General features: G+C 44.2%; 3 protein-coding genes across 3 annotated transcripts in view; all 3 read right to left on the reverse strand.

Annotated features, from left to right (window-relative positions):
- LOC101094682 (cationic amino acid transporter 3-like) overlaps positions 1 to 1,766 on the reverse strand; it is a 189,616-nt gene extending 187,850 nt beyond the window's left edge. The window contains exon 1 of the mRNA XM_045061513.1: positions 1,670 to 1,766. The gene's annotated coding sequence lies outside the window, so the exon portion shown is untranslated. The remainder of the gene's footprint in view (positions 1 to 1,669) is intronic.
- The window catches only part of LOC101094430 (cationic amino acid transporter 3-like), a 43,585-nt gene extending 41,810 nt beyond the window's left edge, over positions 1 to 1,775 (reverse strand). The window contains exon 1 of the mRNA XM_045061501.1: positions 1,670 to 1,775. The gene's annotated coding sequence lies outside the window, so the exon portion shown is untranslated. The remainder of the gene's footprint in view (positions 1 to 1,669) is intronic.
- Positions 1,279 to 24,162, reverse strand: LOC123386860 (cationic amino acid transporter 3-like). Its single transcript, XM_045062662.1, has 4 exons — positions 23,986 to 24,162; positions 23,533 to 23,604; positions 1,629 to 2,714; positions 1,279 to 1,572 (listed from the first exon to the last, which is right to left on the reverse strand). The coding sequence occupies exons 1-4, from the start codon at positions 24,160 to 24,162 to the stop codon at positions 1,279 to 1,281; spliced, it is 1,629 nt and encodes a 542-aa protein (XP_044918597.1).

A 24,162-nucleotide genomic window follows, 5' to 3' on the forward strand; every position in this document is an offset into this window, starting at 1 on the left:
GTTTCTTCCCTATATTTGAGTGTATGGGGTTGTTTTTACTGTTTGTCTCACTTTTTCCTTTTCTAATGTTGTTGTTTTATTTCTTAAATTGGTATAAGAGTGGAACCATCTGGTGTTTGTCTTACTCTGAACAGACTTATTTCACATCATATTATTTCCTCTAGGTCCATCCATGTTATTACAAATGCCAAGATTCCATTCTTTTTTATAGCTGAGTAATATTCCATGACAGATAGATAGATAGACAAATAGATAATTTGATAGATATTACATCTTCTTTATTCATCTATCAAGGGACATTTGGGTTGCTTCCATGTCCTGGCTATTGTAAACTATGCCACAGTAAACATAGGGGTGCATACATCTTTTTGAAATCATGTAACTAAAATGCTTTTGCTCTGAAAAGGAAATCAGCATCAAGAGAGAAAGGCAACCCACTGAATAAGGGAAGATATTTGTAAATGATATATCCAATAAGGGGTTAATACACAAAATACATAAACAACTTATAAAACTCAATCCACTTAAAAAATGGGCAGAGGAACTAAATAGACATTTTTCCAAAGATGATATACAGATGGCCAACAGACACTTGGGAAGGTGTTCACCATCACTAATCACAGGGAAATGTAAATTAACACTACAATTGGATATCACTTTAAACCTGTCAGGATGGCTAAAATCAAAAAGACAAATATAAGCAAGTATTGTGGAGAAAAAGGAACCCTCAGGTACTCTTGTTGGGAATGTCAGTTGGTGCAGCCACTATGGAAAGCAGTATGCAGGTTCCTCAAAAAATTAAAAATAAAAGTACCTATGATCCAGTAATACTGCTACTGGTTATTTTTTTTAAATAATCTCTACACACAACATGGGGCTCAAAGTTACCACCCTGAGAGAATGAAATGCATGCCCTAGTGATTGAGCCAGCCAGGCACCCCACGGGTACTGGATATTTAAGCAAGGAAATAAAAAATGTTTTTTTCTAGTTTCTTATAATAATAACATTTTAAAGCCAGTAAGCAACTACAGATACAATTCAAGTAGACAAGTAAAAAAAAAAAAAAAAAAAGGAAAATTAACAAAGATGCACCCATCACTCCACAATATACACAGAGCTCTATTGGTGTTCACCCACCAACATCCCATGGGAGGCCCACCTTTCCCTGTGATCAAGAGTACTCCATTATTATGCAGGGGGACCTGACTGGGTCGACGATGTCAAACTGCATATGTACTGACACAGCTGAGTTCAAGGTCTACACTTTTTGCCCTAACTTAAGTGGGGATAGCTACCCAGCTGCGCTGGATCCCATAGGCGAAGTAGATAACAAACCCAATTAGCATCCAGACACCAAATACTATCCAGGTGCCAGCTGTCATCTGCATCATAAGGTAAACATTCACAAAGACGCTCAGTAGTGGGAGGAGAGGCAGAGCAGGGACCTTAAAGTAAATGGGACTGGAGCTCTGAGGCTGTCTCCAGATGACCCCAGTGAGCCCAGTGATGAGCACCAGGAGCAGCACAACCACCAAAATCCACACTGGGTCTCCAGAAAGCAGAACTGGCCCCTGGGTCAGCACCAGGCAAAGAAGAATGAGCAACAGACAAGCAGTGAGGAACAAACATGGACAACCCGGCCAGAGAGTGGAGTGGGGGTGGAACTACCTGGAAAAAGTAGTCGCTGTAAAGTCAGCCTCTCTGCTGCAGGTCCATTCTCCTCCTGCACCTCTGCTTCATTTTCCTCATTCTGCATCTCAGGCTGATACCTGAGGATGAGAACACAAATTGCAACCAGGGTGTGAGAAATCAGGGACACAACTGACTTTAGGTCCAAGAGATCAGTGACTCCAAAGAAGAATACAATGACTGGAATAGTTCCAACAAACACAATGATCATGATAAGAGAGTATTGGAAGAAAGAGATACGGGTAAGGACAGGGAACAGGAGGCCATCCTTTGCCATCACGTATAGCACCTGACGCATTGGCCACACAAAGCTCCAAAGGCAGGCGGAAAGAATGCACAGCAATGCAAAAGCTACCACATAGTAGACAGGGACCCAGCCAATATGGAGAAATACCTCAGGCAAGGTGCTCCCAGGTTGGAGCTGGTAGTAAGGCACCATAAGCATGAATGCTGAAGAGACACCAAAATATACCAAAAAGCAGATGAACAGTGAAATCACAATGCCAATGGGGATGGAACGCTGGGGATTCTGGGCTTTTTCAACTCTGGTAACAATATGGTTGAAACCAGGAAATGCATAGAAACAGGTAGCTGATCCACCAAGAATCCCCTTGAAGCCAAAAGGCACAAATCCTCCAGAGCCCAGAGGGCCCAAGCTCAAGGTGTCATTGAGTCCAGCCTTTACGTAGTCCTCTTCTGTGAGCTTCCAGTTGTGCAGGTCCCCCTTAATGAAGCCAGAGGTTATGACAAAGCTGAGAGCCAAAAGTTTCACCAATGTGACCAGTTTGGCAGCTGTGGAACTCAATAATGATGTGGAATACCAAAGACTCCTGAATTCCATGAACAACAACACAAAACCCAGAGCAGAGAATTCTAGATATTCTGTAAGGACAGGGGGAACATGTGCTGAGATGCTCTCTTGCACAGTCTGAGACAGCCGGTTCCCACGCAGGTTGTCAAAAGTTAACATCCATGTGATGAACACAATGGCTTTCTCAGCAACAAGGGAGAGGATGTGACAAAGCTGTAGAGATATGCAGAGCCAGAATGGGGAATGTGGGTACTAATCTCTGCATAGCACAGCCCAAAGCCAACAGAGAAGATAGGCCAGCCACCAAAACGCAGATCACAAAAGATGGTCCTGCTTGATTTCTGACCACCTCACCAGCCAGGACATACACACCTATACCCACTGTGTGGCCCACACCCTGGGTCACTAAATCTAGAGTGCTCAATATTCTCTGTGGGTCATTCTCAGCCACTGGTTCCTTCAGCATAGGTCTGCGTACCAGTTTTTGACCAAATCTACGAAGTGCCTGACGCAGCATCTAGCTGGAACTGAAGAGGATTCCAGGATCAGAGAGCTGCGGCAAGTCCAGGGAGCAGAGTCTGGGATCAGGTTCGGTGAGGCTGAATTTAGCCAAGTTGAGTTGCGGTTGACGAGGTTTGTTACTCAGGCTTCAAAGTTGCTCCTTTGTATTTCACCTGGTATGTAATAGCCCTTCCTAAACCCTAAATAAACAATAAATATTTACTGAACAATGGTGTACAACCAACTTACAAAAGTTCACAACCACAGCTCAGAGTTCCCATGTCACCTGTTGCAGCCCGAGTATCACAGAAACTGAAACAAAAGATCATAAAAAATTAATGCCATTTTCCCCACAGAAAAGTGCCAAATATCTATCAATATTCTCCTTTTTACACACCACATGATAAAATCCCATTTGGTTTCATTTACCTCATGTAGTCTCATGGGCTAGTTAAACTGTAGGACACAAAGGGTATGAAGCTATTGTGCAACAATTTACACATGAGATGTTTGTGTGGTGCTTCAACATAAGTTATGACACATTAATTCATGGACTAGAGGACCTTGTTGTAGTTACAGAACCATTTCTCAAATATCATCTGAGTTTAAAATACAAATATTGGTCCCACTGTCTTTAAGCTCTTTATGCCCAAATCAGTACCCAAGATCAGATGGCCCCCTTTCTCCTCATCCTGCATCATCCATTTAGCTGTACTGATGGCAAGGAAAGTACAGTCCAACCCTTCCCTTTACCCATCTAGGCTACAGGGGGCACTGTGAGAAGAGAGGAAGAGGGAGAAAGAAGCAAGGCCTTCATAACTCCCTGAAAGAACTAGAGGACTCTCTTGTGAGGAAACACAGGAGAAATAGATGCATACGCCAACCAAGTGTCCATTACTCAGGAAGAAGAGCCAGAAAGGGCATTTTGTGAATTCTGACATTCAGTAAACCTCACCCAAAGCAACAAGGCAAAACTTACTACAGTTTATATGTCCACATTTATGAGAGTGTGATGGGTAGGAAGGAAAGCAGTAGGTCACCTAGCTCAGTTGCTCACAGCCAAAACAATTCTTTCTGTCTCCTCCCTCTCTGGGTTCCAGGAGAGAAGGTGAGCTCACTTCTGGAGAGAGTCTTCTCACTGGCCACACTGTGCTCTATAAACACCCTGGGCCATCTGTGATGTCAGTGGCCAGCCATCTGGAGACCCTGCACTGCTCTGTGAACTTATATTAAAACACTAACTTGTAACTCCCTCTTAATTTTCTACCATAGTTATTTTTCACTCGCTCAAACAATGGTCTCAATATGCCAAATACGTTTTGTTAATCAAGGAGCCCTACATGTGGTTCCTCCTTCCCCTTTCTCCACTGCTGCTATTCAAATGGCCACCTCCATCAAATGGAGCAAGACTTTGGTGAACAATTCACAGCAATGTCTCAGAAATGAGTAGAGAAAAACAGAGAAAACAAAGTCATGCAGCCCTCATTCTCCTCACTACTTGGGGTTTGGTTTTGAGAGAATTTTAGGAAAATATGTCAAAGGGTTTTAAAGGCAGAAAGACCAAGTCAAAATTGAACTGTCTTCTCTACAGATTATCAAAAGGAATCCTAATGTTATGGGTCAAAGCTTCTGTGTTCAAATCCATCTAGACTCCTTATTTGCCACCCACCGGTTCCAAGGTTATGATTTACTAACAAGCACATGACATAGATAAAGTCAATACTTCACTCATGGAATCTTGCTACACTATGAATAGCATTGACATGTTGCCCACCCACCCCCAGGCTTCAAATCCTTCAGTGGTTCCCCACTGCCCTTCCTTCATAGTCCGTCCTTCCTTCCTTCCTTCCTTCCTTCCTTCCTTCCTTCCTTCCTTCCTTCCTTCCTTCTTCCCTTCCTTCCTTCCTTCCTTCCTTCCTTCCACTTCTTCCCTTCCTTCCTTCCTTCCTTGCTCCCTCCCTCCCTCCCTCCTTCTTTCCTTCCTTTCTTCCTTCCTTCATCATCTGAGCTGTGTTGATTCTTCCAGCCTCATCCCCTGTCCACTTCCTGCTGCAGCTGCAAGAATCAACAGTCAACCTGTTCCCTTGCCTCCAATGTCCTCTTGTCCAGTTTGCGTAGCTAACCCCACTTATCTTTAGTTCCCAGCTCAGAAGTTGCTTTCCAAGGAAGCCTCTCCTGATCTTATGCTGCCCTTCCTGTGTGTATGTTGCCCTTCCTGTGTGTTCTTATAGCACCTAGCTTACGCCATGTGCCATTTATCCTAATGTACCAGGATTTCTGCTCAGCTGCCTGTGTCTTCTATCAAAGTGTTAGTTAGATGCTCAATAGATACTTATTGAACAAATAAACTGAGAATGCAAATCTGAAAGAGAACATAATCCAGAATTCCTACCTAATTGCCTTTGTGAGATACATACTTTGTAGCCAAAAAATATTTGTAATCCTGATTTAGGTAAAGATATAAATCATATTAATCCTTGTAGAAGGCAAGCAAAATGAAAAGTGTGAAGGGAAGACAAACTGATGAAACCTTGACTGTACATCATTCATGGCAGGTATAAGCCACACATGGTGACAAAGAATTGTCAAATGTTTTGAAGATATCAGGCCCTATAACCTCGGTGGGATGTCCTAAGGCAGAGGTTCTTACTTTGGGGGACAGAGGGAGGCATAATGAAGACACTGGGGAACACTTTCAAACTTCATATCCTGTCCCTCTGGAGATTCTTGTCCACTAGCCCTGTGCTTCCCATTGCTACTGTAAATCACCCCAAATGACAAGAAATTGTCCTCAATTTCAAAGGGAAGAGATTACAAAAGCTTCCTTCATGGGAAAGCAGCACAGTTTATCATTTAGGAGTAAAGGCTCTGCAGGTACATGATTCAGGTTCAAATCACAACTCAACCTTATACTGGGTACTCTGGACAAATTAGTTAACCTCTCGGTGCTTTAGTTTCAATAACAGTCAAATGAAAGTAGAAGTACCTCATAGGGTAATTGTGAGGCATGAGAGAAATGATGTCTATAAAGTAGTTAGCTCAGTGCCTAGCAAACAATATGTAATTAAGTAATCTGCCTAATGTTTAATATTGAAATCCGATCCAAATTCCTAAATTTGAAAATCAATTAGTCTTTATAAATTTCTAGTGCCAAAATCATCCACTGAAATTCGAGTCTCTTAGCTTGCCCTCATGAAACAATGAAAACAGCTTTATTCCATATATTTTGCCTTGAAATGCTAAGTACCCCAATTAGACACCCCCATACATGGTGCTAAACACTTGGAGGTTCTAAGCTCACTGGGTTAGTTCAGGCATCAAGAAAATGAAAGCCTTAAACAACATCATCATCATCATGATCATCATCATCAATATTTTTGCCTATGGATGCCTCATCTTATTCCGAGAAGGGACAGTTCTGGGTACTATAGTGCTAAGAGCAATGAGCATTATGTCAGAAATTTTGGATTTGAGCCTTTCCTCTTCCACTTCACTATATAAACCAGGGTTATTTGCTTGATCTCTCTAAGCCTCAGGTTTCCTCACCCACAAGGAACCTTACTTCACTTCCCTTACAGGATCCACATAAGAATTTGATGAGAAGATACAAAATACCACCCAACACTGGTGGGAGTGTAACTGGGATCACCATCCTGAAGCACAATCAGTGGAATTAAGAATGAACACCCTCCCACTCTGCAATCCCTCTCTGAGATATACACCCCAGGGAGACTCTGTCCTGAGTTTATAAGGAGGCTCATATGAGCGAGTTCATCACAGGACAGTTTCTGAATTTGGAGCTATGCCAGCCTCTGTTACTAGAGGAATGTGTAAGTAAAATGTGCCATATATACACAATGAAATATTACACAGCAGTCAGAAATTTTAAAAAGTAGATTAAAGATAACAACATGGGTAGATTTCAGAAACAAGTAGCAAAAGTAGAAGATGAGGTATACAGCACAGTTACATTTATATACATTTATAAAACAGCCAAAGAGTGCTGCCTATTTGTCAAGGATACACACATACCTGTTAAAATTTTCATGTCATTCTCTGATAAAACCTTCTACTGGTTTCTCCTTTTATGCAGAGTAGAAGCCAATGTTTGCATTTACAATGACCTACAAAGTCCTACAGTATTTGTCACTGACCCACCTGCTACTCATCCTCTGTTTTTCTCTCTCCCTCACTCATATTTCTCTAGCCCCCTAACCATTCTGACCTCCTAACATACCAAGCAAGACCCTACCTCAGGGCCTTTGTACTTGCTGTCCCTATGACCGTACCACTTCTAGCCCAGATAGCCCCATGGTTGCTCACTTCACTGCATTTGGTAAAAAAACATGTATAGCATAGCCTTCCTTAATCACCATATATAAAACTACAATCTGCTCCTAACCACCCATGCCATCCCTTATCCCCATGCCCTCATTTTCCTCATAGCACTTGTCACTATTCAAGGTACTATATGTTTTACTTAATTGTTTATTATTTCCTCACACCAAAAGATGTAAGTTCCATGAAAGCAAGGCATTTTTAATGTTTTTCTCTTTGCCTAGTCCCCACACTACAACTGTGTATTTGTAGAGTGAAGGAATGTATCTAAATACACATATAGAGCAGGGATTGGGAGAACATTTGTTATATACACTGAAGGAAGTGCCTCCAGTGAGGAGGGGAAATAATAGCGATCAGGATGAAAGGGGTAAATTAAAATGCATTGAAAAGGGACCCGACAGGAAGCAATGATGCTCAGTCTATGACTGAGGGAGGGGTTGACTCCACTCTGTGCACGTCAGGTTCAACAAGGAATTGCATGAGATAATGTTGTGGGAGTTAAGTTGAAGGGTAACTGTACCCTGTAATTGTCAGGACATGGAGAACACAGAGAAGGAAAACCTGCTAGAAAGAAGGTGGAGAACAAGGGAAGATGGAGCACCTCTCCTACCAGTTCCCTCTGAACCCATTTCCCTTTTCCCAATTCCTCTTTCTCCTTCAGCTCCTTCAACTGTCTCTGGAGTTTCCTTACTGGGCACTAAGGACACTTGTACCATGTTTCTCTCTCTGGTGAACCATCTCCAGCCACCAACCTCCCAACAAAGATACAACAGTGGTTCTTGTCATTTGCTGAGTCACAGACCCCTCTGAGGTTAGTCACCTCAAAAAAATGTCCTACACACTTCTGAAGTCCATTCATAGACACTGAGCAGGAATCCCAGAGGAGGACCATCTAAATAGCAGAGTCGGAGATGGGTAAGCCTTTTGATCATTTCTGTTTCCCTCAACTATGTTGTGCAGGGTGGTCCTTGTGCTTTTCCCACATTTACTGAAGATGAGGGACAGTGGGGTGCAGACAAAGTATGAAGATACCAGAGAAACAACCCAAAGAACAAAACACCTGGGAATTAAATTAATCACATTTCATTACTCCAACACAAGCAGGCAGAAGAAAAATGAACAAGCAAGCTTATAGAAGACAAAGGAAAGCCATGACTGGGAATCCTGAGAGATCCTACCACAAATCCAGTTTATAACAGTACACAAAAACATCATCCTCAAATGCTATTTTCAGAAAGGCCCTTTCTCTGTGCAGTAACCTACAATTATCCCAATAGTTTATATTCAGTCCAGACTCTCTGACCCACCTCTCAGAACCCTGCCCTAAATCTTCCTCTACCCTCAGGCCCATCACCTCCCTCCTAGCTCAGCTCCTCACATCTTGACTTACCCTTCCTGGGATGAGCCTTTGGCCTGAGTAATTGCCTGTCCTGCCAGGGATGCCCTCCTCACTCCTTTTTATCCTGTCGTCATGTCCTATTCTACAATGTTTTCCCTTGTGTAAGGGAAGCATTTCCTAAGGCATCTTGACTGGTCCCATTTCCAACCTCCCTCCAATACCCATCCGCACTTAAGGTCCATCCTGATGCTCAGCTAAAACTAATTTTCCCTTTCTGTGTGCTGGTGTCCTGCATGTGTCACTTAAATTCCTTTATAGTCTAAAAAGCTTCCAGAGGGCAGGGCCAGGATCTATCTACCTCCTTCTTCTGGAATCCACACTCCCACCTCCAACCTCACTACCCAGGACAAGAATCTGCTCATAATGATATGAAGCAACCATAAGAGGCATTTAGGACAGAGAAAATAAATTTATATATATATTGATCGACTACTATATCTTGAGATTCCTAGAGGAAATTTGTTTTGCTTGTTTTGTTTTCTGTTTATTTGTTTGGGTTTTTGTGTTTGTTTTTGTTTTTGAAAGAGAGAAAAGGCCAAACAGAGGTGTAAACAGGAGAGTAGAACAAGCACCATCATCTATTTCAAGCACATTTCCAGGATATTTCCCTAATGAGGGCCATGGGTCTGTGAATCTTATTTTAACTAGGAAACAGTCTCTCCAAAGGAGGTGCTTGGTGCATAGGAGGTGCTGAAAGAAATCCGGAGAGAGGCCAGGGAACATGAAGTCAGCTTGTATGAATTCCACAATGCCCCCAACTCCCCCTTCCCTCCCTCTCCTCCATGTATTTCTCTCAGTCTCTGAACTTCTTCCAAACTCCAAAACCAAAGTTCCATCCCAAAGTCTCCCACAACAACTCCTGTCAAGTCCAACAATCCACCCATTAAATTTCAGGCTGTCTTCCCCTCCCAGCCAGCCCCAACCACTGCCCTTTATCCTGGAGGTCATTGTATTCGCTGCTCTGTCTCTGAGAAGGGTACAGCTCATCTGGACATTTCCTTTTCAAAACATTTTCCAAGACAGTAAGTTCTACTGGCTCCTCTGGCTGGGTGTTAACACTCTTGCCTATCAGGAGTTGGCCTAGTGTTTCCTCCTGAATAGCCTCAAAGAGAGTTTGGATACCAGTTGTTTTGCTAGAAATTTTATGAGGACTTGAGAGGAAGGCTAATGAGGCTGTTAAATAATTATTTTACTTCCCAAAGTTCCAGAGAAGTGGATTTAAATACAACATCTGCAGAGATCATATCAATCCTCTGTATCCAAACATAAATCCTTTCTAACCTAAAGTATATAAAAATTTCTTCCTCCTAAAATTTCTAGACAATGAAGACTCTGGAGCCAATCCAACTAGTGACTCCCAAACATTCAACTATAAAGGTTTTTAGAAAGCTGAGCTACCCCAGAGTTTCTCAAGTCCTAACTCAAGCAGCCCTGCAACTGAGGTAGCAGCAGTCATGAATACAGGAGTAGAAGCTTTGAGTTCAGGGCAAGAGTTTTAAGTAAAGGTAAATGTCGTGTACATGTAGAGCAACATGTCCAAGAGTGAAACAGTTCACAGGCATATGGAAAGGCAAACAGAACAAAAGCCACCATGAACACTGGGGCTGAGTCTCATACCCAAGGGTAGAAGAAATTGGTTTCCAAAATCAAATGAAAAATGGAATCTTCCCAATTTCTCCTTCTGTTTGGCCTTCTCTTCAAGTCTGTGTCCAATCATGGTCTTTCCTTTATCTGTTCAACTAATATACTGATTCTCATTTATTCAGCACTGTAGATAAAGCAGAAAAAGCACAGAAATCTCTCCACACAAGTTGGTTACATCCTGTAGTTGAAAGCAAACAATAAACAAATAAGTAATAAGGATATATATTGTGTTGGATTTGCAATCAGTGAGACAGAGAAGAGGGAAGCAAGAAAAGGTTAGGATGTGCTCAGAGTGGGTGTTGTGATTATAAAATGGGTGATCCAAGAGAGCCTCACCTTCACACTGTTGTGCAACTTGTTGCACAGAATTTGTTCATATTCCTCAGCTGAAACTCTGTACCCATAAACACTAACTCCCCATTCTTCCCTCCCCGCAGTCCCTGGCACCACCATTCTACTTTCACTCTCTGAATTTGACTACTGTAAGTACCTAGATATAAGTGGAATCACACAATATTCTCCTTTTGTGACCAACTTATTTCACTTAGCATATGTCTTCAAGGTTCATCCAGACTGGAATATATGTCAGAATGTCCTTCCTCTTTACGGATGAATAATACTCCATTGTGTATCTCCCACATCTTGTTCACATTCCATCCACTGGCGGATTCACCTTTTAGCTGTTATGAATAATGCTGTTATGAATATGTGAATAGAAATATCTCCTTGAATCCTTCCCTTGAATTCTGTGGGACAACAACCAGAAGTGGGATTCCTGGATCCTATGGTAATTGGATATGTAGTTTTTGAGACATCACCATGTGTATGTATATGTATATATGCATGTGTGTGTGTGTGTATATATACATATACATATACATATACATATACATATACATATACATATACATACATACATATATACATATACATACACACACTACATCTTCCTTATCCATTCGTCAGTTGATGGACATTATGGATGTTACCATAATTTGGCTATTGTTGATAGCGCTGCAATAAACATTGGGGTGCATGTGCCCCCGAATCAGCATTTTTGTATCCTTTAGATAAATACCTACTAGTGCAATTGCTGGGTCATAGGGTAGTTCTATTTTTAATTTTTTGAGGAATCTCCATAATGTTTTCCAGAGTGGCTGCATCAGTTTGCATTCCCATCAGCAGTGCAAAAGAGTTCCCCTTTCTCCACATCCTCACCAGCATCTGTTGTTTCCTGAGGTGTTCATTTTAGCCATTCAGACAGGTGAGATGTGGTGTCTTATTACGGTTTTGATTTGTATTTCCCTGATGATGAATGAGGTTCACCATATTTTCATGTATCAAAATAACACCAGGATTCTTTACAGAGCTAGAACAAACAATCCTAAAATTTTTATGGAACCCAAATAGCCAAAGTAATGTTGAGAAAGAAAACAAAAGCGTGCAGGCATCACATCTGTACTTTGAGCTGAATGACAAAGCTGTAATCATCAAGAGAGCATGGTATTGGCACAAAAAACAGACACATAGATCAATGGAATAGAACAGAAAACTCAGAAATGGGCCCACAAATATATGGCCAATTAATCTTCAACAAAGCAGGAAGGAGTACCCAATGGAAAGAAGACAGTCTTTTCGGCAAATGGCGCTGAGAGAACTGGACAGCAACATGCAGAACAATGAAACTGGACCACTTTCTACACAACAATAAATTCAAAATGAATGAAAGACCTAAATGGGAGGCAGAAAATTGTCAAAATCCTACAGGAGAAAACAGGCAGCAACCGCTTTGACCTTGGCCGCAGTAACTTCCTAGGAGAGATGTCTCCAGAGGCAGGGAAAATAAAAGCAAAAATGAACTATTGAGACCTCATCAAGATAAAAGGCTTCTACACAACAAAAGAATCAATCAACAAAACTAAAAGGCAACCAACGAGAATATATTTGCAAATGACATATGGAATCAATGGTTAGGATCCAAAATCTATAAAGAATTCATCAAACTCACACCCAAAAAAAAAAAAAATAAATAAGCCAGTGGAGAAATGAGCAGAAGATATGAATAGACACTTTTCCAAAGCAAACAACCAGATGGATACAGACACATGAAAATGCCTAGTACATTTAGTTTTATAAATCTTTTCAACTCTACACATTTCTTTTGCATATATTTCATTTGATGCTCAGTAACAGACTACAGAAGCAGGTATTAGTGCTGCTATTTTACAGATAATGAAACTAAGGCACAGAGAGGTTAAGTAACTTGCCTCAAGCCACAGAGCTGGTAAGGGACAGAGCAAAGATTCAAATGACTGCACTGTGGTGCCCCTTCTGTAAATTAGGCTCTGGGAAGCAGCCAGACCTGGTGCCTACTTGTGTGAGGGAGAAGTGACCCCCAGAAGGCAAAAGACCTGCAGCCCTTCTCAACATGTTCTACCCAGGAGAGCTTGGCCAAGTGGAGGCCTCATCTGGGAAGTGGGGATGTCATACCTTACCCTCTGAATATGAAAGGCTAAAGCAGATCATTTACTAAAGATATTTGAGCTTTAAAACACAAAATTCAATCTATGGAAGGGGTGGATGAGGGGATAGCCAGGATAAGGGCTCAAAGCCTCAGTCTTCCCATTACCTCTCCTCACCCTATCCCTGTCTCCCTCTCCCTCTTTCTGTCTCCTGACCCCCAGGGGTCTCTTCCCCACCTGTCTAGGCATAGGCAGCTGTCTCCCCCAAGCCATGGCTCACTAGCCTATGCAGTTGAGGCTCATTCATCCTCAACCCTATGAGGACACATCACAGCCAGGGACGTCAGCCTAGCTTCCCAGCATCTTGCCCACCTAGCCCAGGGTCACTGTGGAGCTACAACCATGGCACATTTTACATTGCTGCCCCACATCTCTACCACCTGTAACACCCTGTCATATGCTATCCCTTGAGGGTGGGTTCTCCAAGCTCTCTGTCTCTCCTGCAGACCCTGCCTCCTCCATCCCTCTGCCTCCCTAACATACTTTTTCTACCCCCCCCACACACACACCTACATATTTCTGCCTCATCTGCCTATAAAGTTCATATTATCTCCCTCAATGTCATGTACTTACTGAGAGCTCTAGCTTATCTGATCCTCTCCTCTCCGTTCTCCTGTTCCTTGTTAAATAAATGAGTATTATTCTACTTGTCTCCTAGGACACCTTCTAGAGTTCTGTGTCTCCTCCATCTTCCCACCTTTGGTGTTTGTCTGTCTCCCATTGTCCGAGTCACAAGGCCTGGTCCAGTTGCCTTTGACCAACTCAGGTCACAAACATTTGCTGGGGGAGTTCCTAGAGTGCTGTGTCTCTCTGTCTTGGCTCTCAGCCTCATCTCACCAGCTGCCAGGAGCTCCCACAGGACAGGGCCCTGCTCCTCCCTCTAGGTCTCCCCTCACTGACCAGCACACATAGAGGGTAGAGTGTGTGATTTGCTGATTCTGCTCCCTTGGAGAAAGGAGGGAACTGAGAAAGAAACCCACGCAGGGACATCTGAGCCTACACTGCCCTGTGAGGTTTAGTGTCAGGGAAGTAGGAAGCTGGAGGGAATCCATCTCTAGTGGGGCAATGCTTTCTTTAGAGATCATAGGGCACCTGTGTGTGCATGTGGGTGGGTGTGCATGTGTGTATGTGTGTGTATGTGTGTGTGTGAGTTTACACACACACACCTAACAACACAAATGGAGGGGAGAGGAAGATGTGCATATGAGGCTCCAGGAGTCCAAGTCCTGTCTGGAGGTGAGAGTGTTCTGGGAGCTGGACTCCCAGACCCTCTGCAGCCCCAGCAGACACAGGCCCATGACTGCAGGGACAGAGGGGGGCCAGCACAGCCACCACAGGATGAATGGAGGCTAGACTTTGGGCAGCCTCCATCCTCCCTGGGTTGGAATTTGTTCCATTCAGTGCACAATTCACATGGTTTTCTGTGTTCTGTGGTTCAGTCCAGTCCCCATCCTCCCTTCTTGTCCACACTTACGGGCGTTTCCTGTGTTCAGAGCTTAGAGTACTTGTTAGGTTGAACTGTATGAAATTCTTGATGGTCACTTGGTTTTGGCTTCTTTAGTCTATTACTTTAGTTTTTCCCTCTTCTAGACATTTTTTGGGCTCCAGGATAAGCAGAACAGACTGAGGAAGGACAAATAATAAGAGCTAATATTTACTGAGCACATACTACATGCTGAGAGTGTTGCATCCTGACCACAGCACTAATTCTCACTACAGTCCCAGGAATTATTTCCTGCAGCCGCTGCAATGACTTCCCACCTTTCACAGGTGAGTGAGTCCACGTGAAGAGGCTACATGGGGAGGAACAGGGCTGGGATTCCAGATCAGCCCAAGACCTCCTGCTTCACCACAGCCCCACCACCACCACCCCATCCACTGTCCCCAACCAGGGGAGTCCTGGCAGAGACTGGGAGCCAGAAGGCAATGCCTGAAGCTACACAAAAGGAAGGGGGAGGAGGACACAGGCCAAACTAGAACTCTGGAGTGGGCAGAAGAGCCCCCATGGAAGCGGCAGGGACAAAGCCCAGGAACCACACCTGATATCCAGCAGGAGAGGGGTCAGTGGGAGAGAGCACCCCAGGAGAAGCACACTGAGGGCCAGGACTCACACTGGGAGGTGACTACAGCTTCAGGCAGCACCTGAGAGCAGGGAAGGAGGACCTACAAGGAGAGGCCAAGCAAGGTGTAGACAGAGCAGAAGATGGTGACACAGAGGAACCAGGTTACAGAGTCTAGGACACCAGGGAGTGAGAGGTAGTGATGGCCTGGCTCAGAAAGATTCATTCCAGGAGGAAGTATGAAAAGTCTGAGCAAGGGAGAGAACCTGCAGAGGGAATATGGAACTGAGGCAAATTGAGGAACCCACGGATAGAGGCAGTGCTCAGAGAGGGGGAGCAGGAGTCAGCCTCAAAGAGTGCAGAGAAGGGGGGTGAGGTAGAATTGGGAAGGATTGAAGGAGGTGGCACACACACACACACACACACACACACACACACACACTCTTACAAGGTGAAAGGAGCAGTTGTCTGCATATTGGCTTCCAGGTCCCAGTGAGGGATTGAGTCTACCCTACCCCTCCCCACTTTATCAAGTGGGAGCACTGGACATTCTGGAAGGGCACTCAAGGTCCACCTCTGCCAGGTATCTATGAGTCTGGAGAATTCTGTGAGAAGAGGAGTGAGGAGAGGCAGGAGGCTCACAGAGGGTCTTTGCAGGGTGTGCAGAACAGAAAGACTGAGAGCTTTGTCTCTGCATCCTGGGTGAGAACTGCACAGTGGCTCTTTGAACCCCTCAGAGAGGTCCCCTTGGTTCAACCAATCAAGGGAAGACATGTGGCAGGTCTTCAAATATGGGAAAGGGAAGATAAAAAAAATGTGTATCTGTCTTTTATCACTTCATGGCACCTGTAACTCTTCTTGTACATAGGAAGTTTTCAATAAAGTTATTTGCTCACCTTTCAACAGGTACCCAAAAATAAGTGCCGAAATCAATGGATATCAATCTCTTTCAGTAATCAATCCCGCACCCACCCTCACTCACTCACCCCCAGAAACTCAGTATCTACCCCCAGGACAGTTTCCCCTGCCAAGCCTTCCAAGCACCCCAGTGATAATGAGACCTGAGCTCAAATCCCAGTCATTCCAACACCTCCTCCTTCATCACGTACCTGGTGTCCCTCCCTCCACCTCTCCCCCTTACCCATCCAATGCAACTTGTCCCCCTGGATGTCTCCCCCAAGACAGGCAGTCACTAATGAGCACTGAGCACTAGAAGGGGAGGGTTAAGGGCAGTGTAGTGGGTGGGAGGAGATTCCAGAGTTAGCAGATAAGGAGTCTCATCAGCATCTGTCAAATGTGACATCTCCCTCCAGCATCCCTGTCTCTTGCCTCCTGGCTCCTGCCAACCCATCTCCCTGCTGAGGCTGAGGGACAGAGTCAGGTGCAAATTCATGGAAACCTACACACATAATCTCTGGTCTGCTCCAGACCCATTTTCTCCAGGAATGTCACTACCCCTGCCATCTTTCCTTGAAAACTCCCAAATACCCTGAGAAGCCAAAGTTTTAGATGGATCCTAAGGAGGACAGAAGTTGCTCTCACTGCTCAATATCTTGATCTCAGTCCCTTGTCTCCATAGCACGTCCCCAAAAGCAGAACTTAAACCTCATACGATGGCAAAAAGAGATCTCAGGAAGACTTTTCCAGCCTTAAGGAGATTGTGGGTGCCTCCAGAAACCAGGGGAGATAGGGAAAAGATGTAGTTAGCCTGCCCAACAACTCTTCTCCTCTTGTAGGCAATTTCCACCAGAGGGTAGGGGGTGCTGTACTGCCCCTGGGAACTTGAGGGAACATTCTCAGCAACGACCTGCAAAGGGCTCAGAGGCCACAAGAGGGCAACAAAGAATAGCTCTCTTTGCAGAGCCAGCCCTGGGCCAGGGTGCTGACATAGGGCTGGGCTGCACAAGCTGAGAGAGTCTTTGGCTCCAGCAGGAACCCATGAATTTCCCAATTCTGGAACCCCTGTGCAGCCTTGGCCCATGGCACCCCTTATTTTCTTTGATGCCTGAAATGTCATCACCCATTGCAGGCCCCTTTCCTTTTCTGTTGGCCCACAAGGGCTGTGTGGTTTTTCATACAGCAGGGGACATCCCAGCATGGAGGTGACACTTCACAGAGTCCCAGCTGATACCTAGAGCCAGAAATGGAACCACATTTTCTTGCTTCCCATTCCAGAGGTCTTCCCATCTGTTCTGACTGTTGCACCTAAAGAAAAGCACACTTCATAGGCCCCAGTGGGAAGCCTGCTCAAAAACCGTGGTTTAAAAAACCCATCAAAGCTGCACCCTTCCCCATGTGATACATGTTCACATACATGACGGTGCACACAGGACTGTTAACCACAGAGCACAGACATGTACACCAAAAATACCATGCACTGCACACCATCACCCTCAGCACACACACCCCTCTGCCCCTCAGAGTCCCACAGCCCCTGCCCCTCTCCCCCTACTTCCTGAGCTGGAAGAGCAATGTCTCTTCATTCATCATTTGCTCTTTGTCCTGTTTTTCCAGAGGCTCCTCAAAGCTGCAGACAGGGAAGCACTTTCCAATTCTAAAATTCTAATTTTGTCCCTGTTTGACACAGCAAAGCTTGGAGTAACAGAGGAAACAGAGGGGAAACCCGTGATTTCTGAACGCCGTTATCTGAATCTGCCCTGTTGATCATGGCCCTCCTGCCCAGGAAACGTCTGACCCATCCACGAACCACTAGACTTATCCCCACATCCTCTCAGTGTCCCTACACTCTGGATCCATGTCCCTTACAAAGAGACCACTTCCATAATTTGGGGACAGGGTGCTAGGCTCCATTTCACAAACTCAACCTGGTCTTATAGGCACAAAGTGCAACAAGAGGATTTAAGTTAGACTCAGTAGAACTTCCCAGCACAAGGGGTCTGAAAAACCTCGGCTGGTGTGAAATTCACTAGGAATGTAGGAATGGCCTTACCAGAGGCCTCCAAGAGACAAAGACATGGTTTGGGCCTGTCTGGCTAGTACTGACAGAGACAGAAGTTTTCACTGTGATTGTGGTCATTCCAGCCTCAGGAGGTGGCACACAGAGACTTTTGGGAACTCTATGGCTCTCAGACAGAATGGGTGGAGCCTAGAGTTAGGAAGTGCAGTCTGGTTACATTATTCGAAAATCCTGATGGGATTCGGGGGATTTGGGGGAGACAGTATGCCTGAACCCTCTGTAGTCTGGCCCTCTGGTCAGAGCAGGACATCTGAGCTCTTCCAATGCAAGCCCTTTGTGAAGGCTTCAGTTCAGGCCCCACCCAGTCTCAGGTCCTGGGACCCTAATGCCATCCCCTTGTGCCTGGCAGGGCAGAGACTCCCCATGCTCAGGCTATGCAATCCCCCACACCCCAAACACAGACAGCCTTTCTCTTCTGGCCTCCCACTCACCCCACAAAACAGCCTGAATCCTGCTACAAATGTGCACAAACCAAAGACATCTTCAGCTATGAGTCGTCAGGATCTTCTGGGACAGCACACACATATACATATGTGTGGGGAAATAGGTTCTACTTACATAAATGGGTTAGAAAAAAGCTTAGGGTGGAAAACTGCCACCACAGGGCAAAAGCACCGAAGCTTGGCTAGTGCGATAGTGTAGAGGAATTATGAGTTACTTGTTATATCACCTGCAGGAAATTACTTTCCATATGATGTCAATATACTAATGTACTTTGATCATAAACTCCACTTGCCCCCCAGGCCCTTTGCTTCTTGCACAAAGCAAGTTAATGATTACTATCTGATTGTTTTCTTCACATTCACCTCATGTGTAAGATCTTGAGAGAATAAATACAGAGATGAAACCCCTGTTGGGGCTCTTGTCTCCTCCTGGACATTAGCCACTCTCATATTCAATTCTGTATCCCCTCTCTTGCTGGTCAAGAGAGAACTCTAGACTCATCATCTGTGACAGATGGTGACCCCGACGTGATGAGAAAAAAAGCCTATGTGACTAGAGGTCAATGTGGCTAGAAAGCAGTGTGTACTCAAAGACTACAGAATGCCATGGATTGACTAGAGCTCTAAAAGAAAAAAAATGCATGGGACTTTAATCTCTCCTGATGAGGTAAGAGAAAAGTGAAAGTATATTAGGAGCTGCTGCCGTGGAACTTTTGAGAGAATTATTATGGGAGACTCCCTATCCCCAGAACAGAAACAATACATTCATATAGCACTCCTTAAATTATTAATGATTATCCAGCAACACTGACCTTGGTTTCCTGAACAAGGAACATTTGACCTAGACATGGGAACAAATAGGTAAAACACTAAAGGAACGCCATACATAAGGTGCCAATGTTCCACCTGAGGTCATTCTTACATGGTCTATTGTCACTACAGCCCTTCTGCCCCTGAGTGCGGATGATGTTACGAAGATATAGACCCACCCAAAGTAAATACAAATTTTTCCAAGGAATCTAGACCTCCTTATTGTCAGCCAGCCCTTTTGACACCCCTATGTCCAGAGAATGCCAACTCCCCGCTTTGTCATTGGAAAAAAAAAATCTGTTCTTTTAAAGGAACAAAACATTCCCTCTGACATCTTTACCACGATGCTACAACCTATTAAGGATGACCTTATGGTGTTTACAGATGCCTTGGAGAAAACTCACAAGACTACTTGCCTTTGGAAAACTGGAAAAAAACGGAAACATATAATATACATTGCACCGAGATCTACCTAACATTTAGAACTGTGAACCATATTATTAGCTATAGATACCTTTTCCCAACCCTTAAACAATGTCTCTGAGATGTCAAGGAGCAAAGACCACCCATTTCAGATTTCCCCACCAGTGTTCCAGGTAAAACTTAACCATGAGGAACAAATTGTCTTAGGTGGACCTAAATGTAAGTTTGTTGGTTTGGAATAGACCTGTTTATCAAAGGTCAAGTAAGCTCATGTTAGGACTTAAAGTAATGGTTAATTTTTCCTGCCTCCTAGTTTTCATGGTAATTGTTAAGATAGCTTTCAAAACCTTTGGAACCTAAAAAGTTTTCCTTGCATGATAAATTGGGATTGAATCTAGGACTTTTTTTAATTTTTTTTAATGTTTATTTTTGAGAGAGAGAGAGAGAGAGAGAGCAAGCTGTGGCGGGGCAGAGAGAAAGAGGGAAACACATAATCTGAGGCAGCTCCAGGTTCTGAGCTGTCAGCACTGAGCCCAGTGCTGGACTCCAACTCATATGACCCAAGCTGAAGTCAGATGTTTAACTGACTGAGCCACCCAGGCACCCCTAGGACTTTTTCTAAATAGGATAGGATGCTAAAGCATTGGTTACCAAACAAGGCTTATCTGCTTTTTGCTTCTTACTGCAGAGAAACTAGGGATATTTGGGTCTGATGGTAAACATGCTTTGTGCTTTATAACTTTCTGGGGTTTTGTTTAACAAATTTCCCAAGATTTAAACTGTAAATGAAGTCTTTTTGACCAATTAGGCTTCTTTGGTATGCTAAGTTACTCTGGAAGCACAATCAAACACGGAATAAGCCTTAGGTTACATTTGAGTAAATTCTATAACTATTCTAGAGATTATATGCAATTCCTAGTTTTAATATTTCTTTGGTATAAGGTCATCACTTGATATTCTAATTATTGAAGTGTTATGTGCCACAGAAATAACTGAATGTCCTTGTCACTTGTATTACATCTTTTAATCATGTCCATTTTTGACTATTTTTGTTTGTAGTTTTGTGACTCTTGTTGGAAGACCTCTTCGCTGTTGTAACTTCCAGTACACAGACAGTCCTTCCTGCTCAAGAAGGCTCTGGTTCCCCTGAACTCTATCTTTTGCTTTCATAACTCCCCTATACCTACCCCAACTGAGCAATGTTGACCCATTGGTAGGGGCATCTCTATGCCCCTATTCAGCAAGAAGAAGTTACAGAAGAGAAGACCATCTTCCCTCAGCAACCTTAAAGATTTTAAGGGTCAAATAGTTCAGAGGGGAATGATGTGGGTGGGGGGGGAAGGCAGAAGAAAATGGCAGACAAAATGAAATTTCCTAATAATCCACAAAGTTAAGCAATTGTAGAATGAGCACATAATAAACTTAAAAATGCTTTAAAAAAAAACAAAGGGAGAATTACCCATGGTTGTCTATATTACAACCTCAACTTCTCCTTGATTGCGCTATTATCACTCTTAACTTTGTAAATCTGGACCCTCAAAGACTAATGCAGTTGAGCAACATTCTTCTAAATTAGATAAACCCTCCTATCCTATGGTGCTATACAAAATCCACCTGGGGTAGAGGATATGCTTGTGTTCTTTCAGATTCCAGGCCTCTATGGAGTGGAGACCCCCCAGAATATGAATGAGTGACCACTGTCCCCCTCTTTCAAGATGGAAGAAGCCTCTTTATTGACTCCTCATCCTATAGCCACTCTACAAACCTAAGTCCTTGCCCCTGATATAACATGGGAAGCCTTAAACGCCTGTCTAACCAGGTCTGCATCCTCTTAGAGCACAATGGTATTGCATATATATCCCCGATTTGCATCTGATGGCCATGATCTCCATCACTGGTATTCATTAAACAGACAAAGGTGATTCATAAGCCTCTTAATCATGGGGATCCTAGCCACGGTAAGCATTATAGCCTCTGCTACCATTGCTGGAATTAGCCTTCACCACACTACCAAACTGCACATGTACTTAACCAAGTTATGGTAAACAATACCAAAGAGCTAATAAGCCAAACTTCTATAGACAAATATTGGCATGCCTTCAAGCCTTGAGGCTGCCATTGAATTTATATGAAAAGACAAAAGGCACTAATCCTCCATTATAACTCTGGGAGTGAAATACTTTTACTATGTCGTTTTTGTGCTCTTGCAGAATCACCCTCCATATCACCTGACAGCAAAAGACAGATTAGGAGCTCATCATGACAGTCCTCGCATGTAAACTGAAGAAGACAAAAACAAAAAAAGGGGGAGTTGTAGGGAAATATGTTCTACTTACACAAATGGGTTAGAAAAAGCTTAAGGCTGCCACCACATGGCGAAAGTACCCAAGGTTAGCCAGCAAGATACTGTAATGGGATCACAAGTAACTTGTCTTATCACCTGCACTGAATTACTTTCCACTTGACGTCAATATCCTAATGTACTTTGATCACAAACTCCAATTGCCCCTCAGACCCTTTGCTTCTTGCACACACACGTTAATGATTATTTTGGATTGTTTTCTTCACATTCACCGTATGCGTAAGATCTTGAGAGCTCAAGAAATACAGAGACAAGGGGCACCTGGGTGGCTTAGTCAGATGGGCGACGGACTTCGGCCCAGGTCACAATCTCACAGTTCATGAGTTTGAGCCTCGAGTCAGGCTCTGTGCTGACAGCTTGGAGCCTGGAGCCTGCTTCGGATTCTGTGTCTCCACCTCTCTCTGCCCCTCCCCTACTCATGCTCATGCTCTGTCTCTCGCTGTCTCTCAATGATAAAGTAAAAAACGTTAAAAAAAATTTTTTTTTTAAATACAGAGATGAAAGCCCTGTTTGGGGCTCTTGTATCCTCCCAGATGTTAGCCTCTCTCTTGCTGGACAAGAGAGAACTCCAGACTCCTAGTGTGCAACACATATTCACCCATGCAGATACACAATCAGATGCTCACACCCATACCCACACACATACTCTCAAAATACACACATATATACACCCACACATCACAAACATTCTTACATGTGTGCAACACAAAGACACCTACTCACGAACTCATGTATTTACAGACAGGCATGCACACCCAAACTTACATACTCGTGCACTCGTTAAACACACCTTGCTCACAGATACACCACTTCATTCCTTCTTCTAAAGATCCAGTGCCCAGACCTCTAGAATCTAGAGACCTAGAATGTCCAGGAAAAGCATAGAAACCCACAGGAAACCTATTTCCAGTTTCCTGGCCCACATTGGAACCCCTTTGCTATATTCCCCTTCCTACCAGAGTCTCTAGGACTCAGGCCCAACCACCAAAGCAGGACCATATTATATCCGCATTCTTTCATACAACAAACAATTTTGAGCCTCAATCTGCCATCCCAGTCCCTCACCTCCCACCCTCAGGCCTGAAATGAGGCAGACACATCACAGTATAACACCTTCTGCCCAGAGGTGTGCTGGAAAGAGCAAGAGCACAGGAGCCAAGGACTTGAGTTCAAATCCTGCTTTGTCTATCAATAAGCTGTGTTATCTTGGGTCCTTGCCATAGCCTCTCTGAGCCTCAGTTTCATCACATATAGGTTGGGATTAATAAAATTTACCTAATAATTGTGTGAAGATGAAAACAGGCAGAGCTGCTATCAGCCACGTGTCGACCCATGGAAAGCCACACCATTCCATTCCCCAGCCCCTGTGCTGAGCATCTCCCCAACACCATTCCAGTCCTGTGTCCCTGAAACAGAAATCAGTCTGCTTCAGGCTCAGACCACCAGGTGTCCACACCTGGGGAAACTTGATCTCAGATTTGGCAGGCTCCATCCCACACCCTCACCCCTATACCTGCCCCTGCCCTTCCTGGTCCATCATGCCTCTTACCCCTTTATAGGTTGCTTTTTCCCTAAAATCTTTCATGGGGCTAACCACTGTCCTATAGTTCTCAATGGAGCACTGAGCCCACACAACAGATGGACATGAAGGGTGAATCATTCCCAGGGGAGTCTTCCAGTTGTCCTTAACTTCCCTGAATTACTCCTATTCTGAAACATTCTTTATACACAGAGCAGGAGACAGTTATGTGACAGGACTTGGGGTGATAAGCAGATGTGGGTGAGATTGCGTCGCTACATGAATACTAAAAAAATGTTCCAAAGAAACCCCATTAGATTCTGCCCTCAGAGCTGAGAAGCAGCCCAGTCTGTACCCACCCTGATGGGCACACCCTGCAGGTGCCTGGGTCTAAGGGGAGCAGGTACTGCACCGCTACCCATGCTGTTCAGGTGGCCTCATCAGGTCCCCTCCAGATCAGGCCTCTGGAGGTCTTACCCTCACCTTCCTGGGACCCTCCAAGGACCCACAAACACCCTTGCTTTCCCTGCCACAGCCTGTACTCCCGACATTCCTCCCAGGTTCTGACTGCTTCTTAACTGCTGTCCCAGTGGGATCCTCCTGCAGCCCTCCTTCCAGATAACCCACCACCCTGACCATGTCTAACTTTCCATCGGGCAT

Source organism: Felis catus, chromosome B4, assembly GCF_018350175.1.
Source record: "Felis catus isolate Fca126 chromosome B4, F.catus_Fca126_mat1.0, whole genome shotgun sequence".
In the NCBI taxonomy this organism is placed as follows: Eukaryota; Metazoa; Chordata; class Mammalia; order Carnivora; family Felidae; genus Felis; species Felis catus.

Excerpts from the sequence above, each read along its gene's own strand:
- LOC123386860 (XM_045062662.1), bottom strand. The coding sequence starts at position 24,162 with ATGCCCGATGGAAAGTTAGACATGGTCAGGGTGGTGGGTTATCTGGAA. Across the intron at positions 2,715-23,532 it reads AAAAAGCAACCTATAAAGGG|CTTTGTCACATCCTCTCCCT; the intron begins GTAAGAGGCATG and ends ATATCTCTACAG. Across the intron at positions 1,573-1,628 it reads TCTCTGGCCGGGTTGTCCAT|GGGCCAGTTCTGCTTTCTGG; the intron begins GTTTGTTCCTCA and ends GTGCTGACCCAG.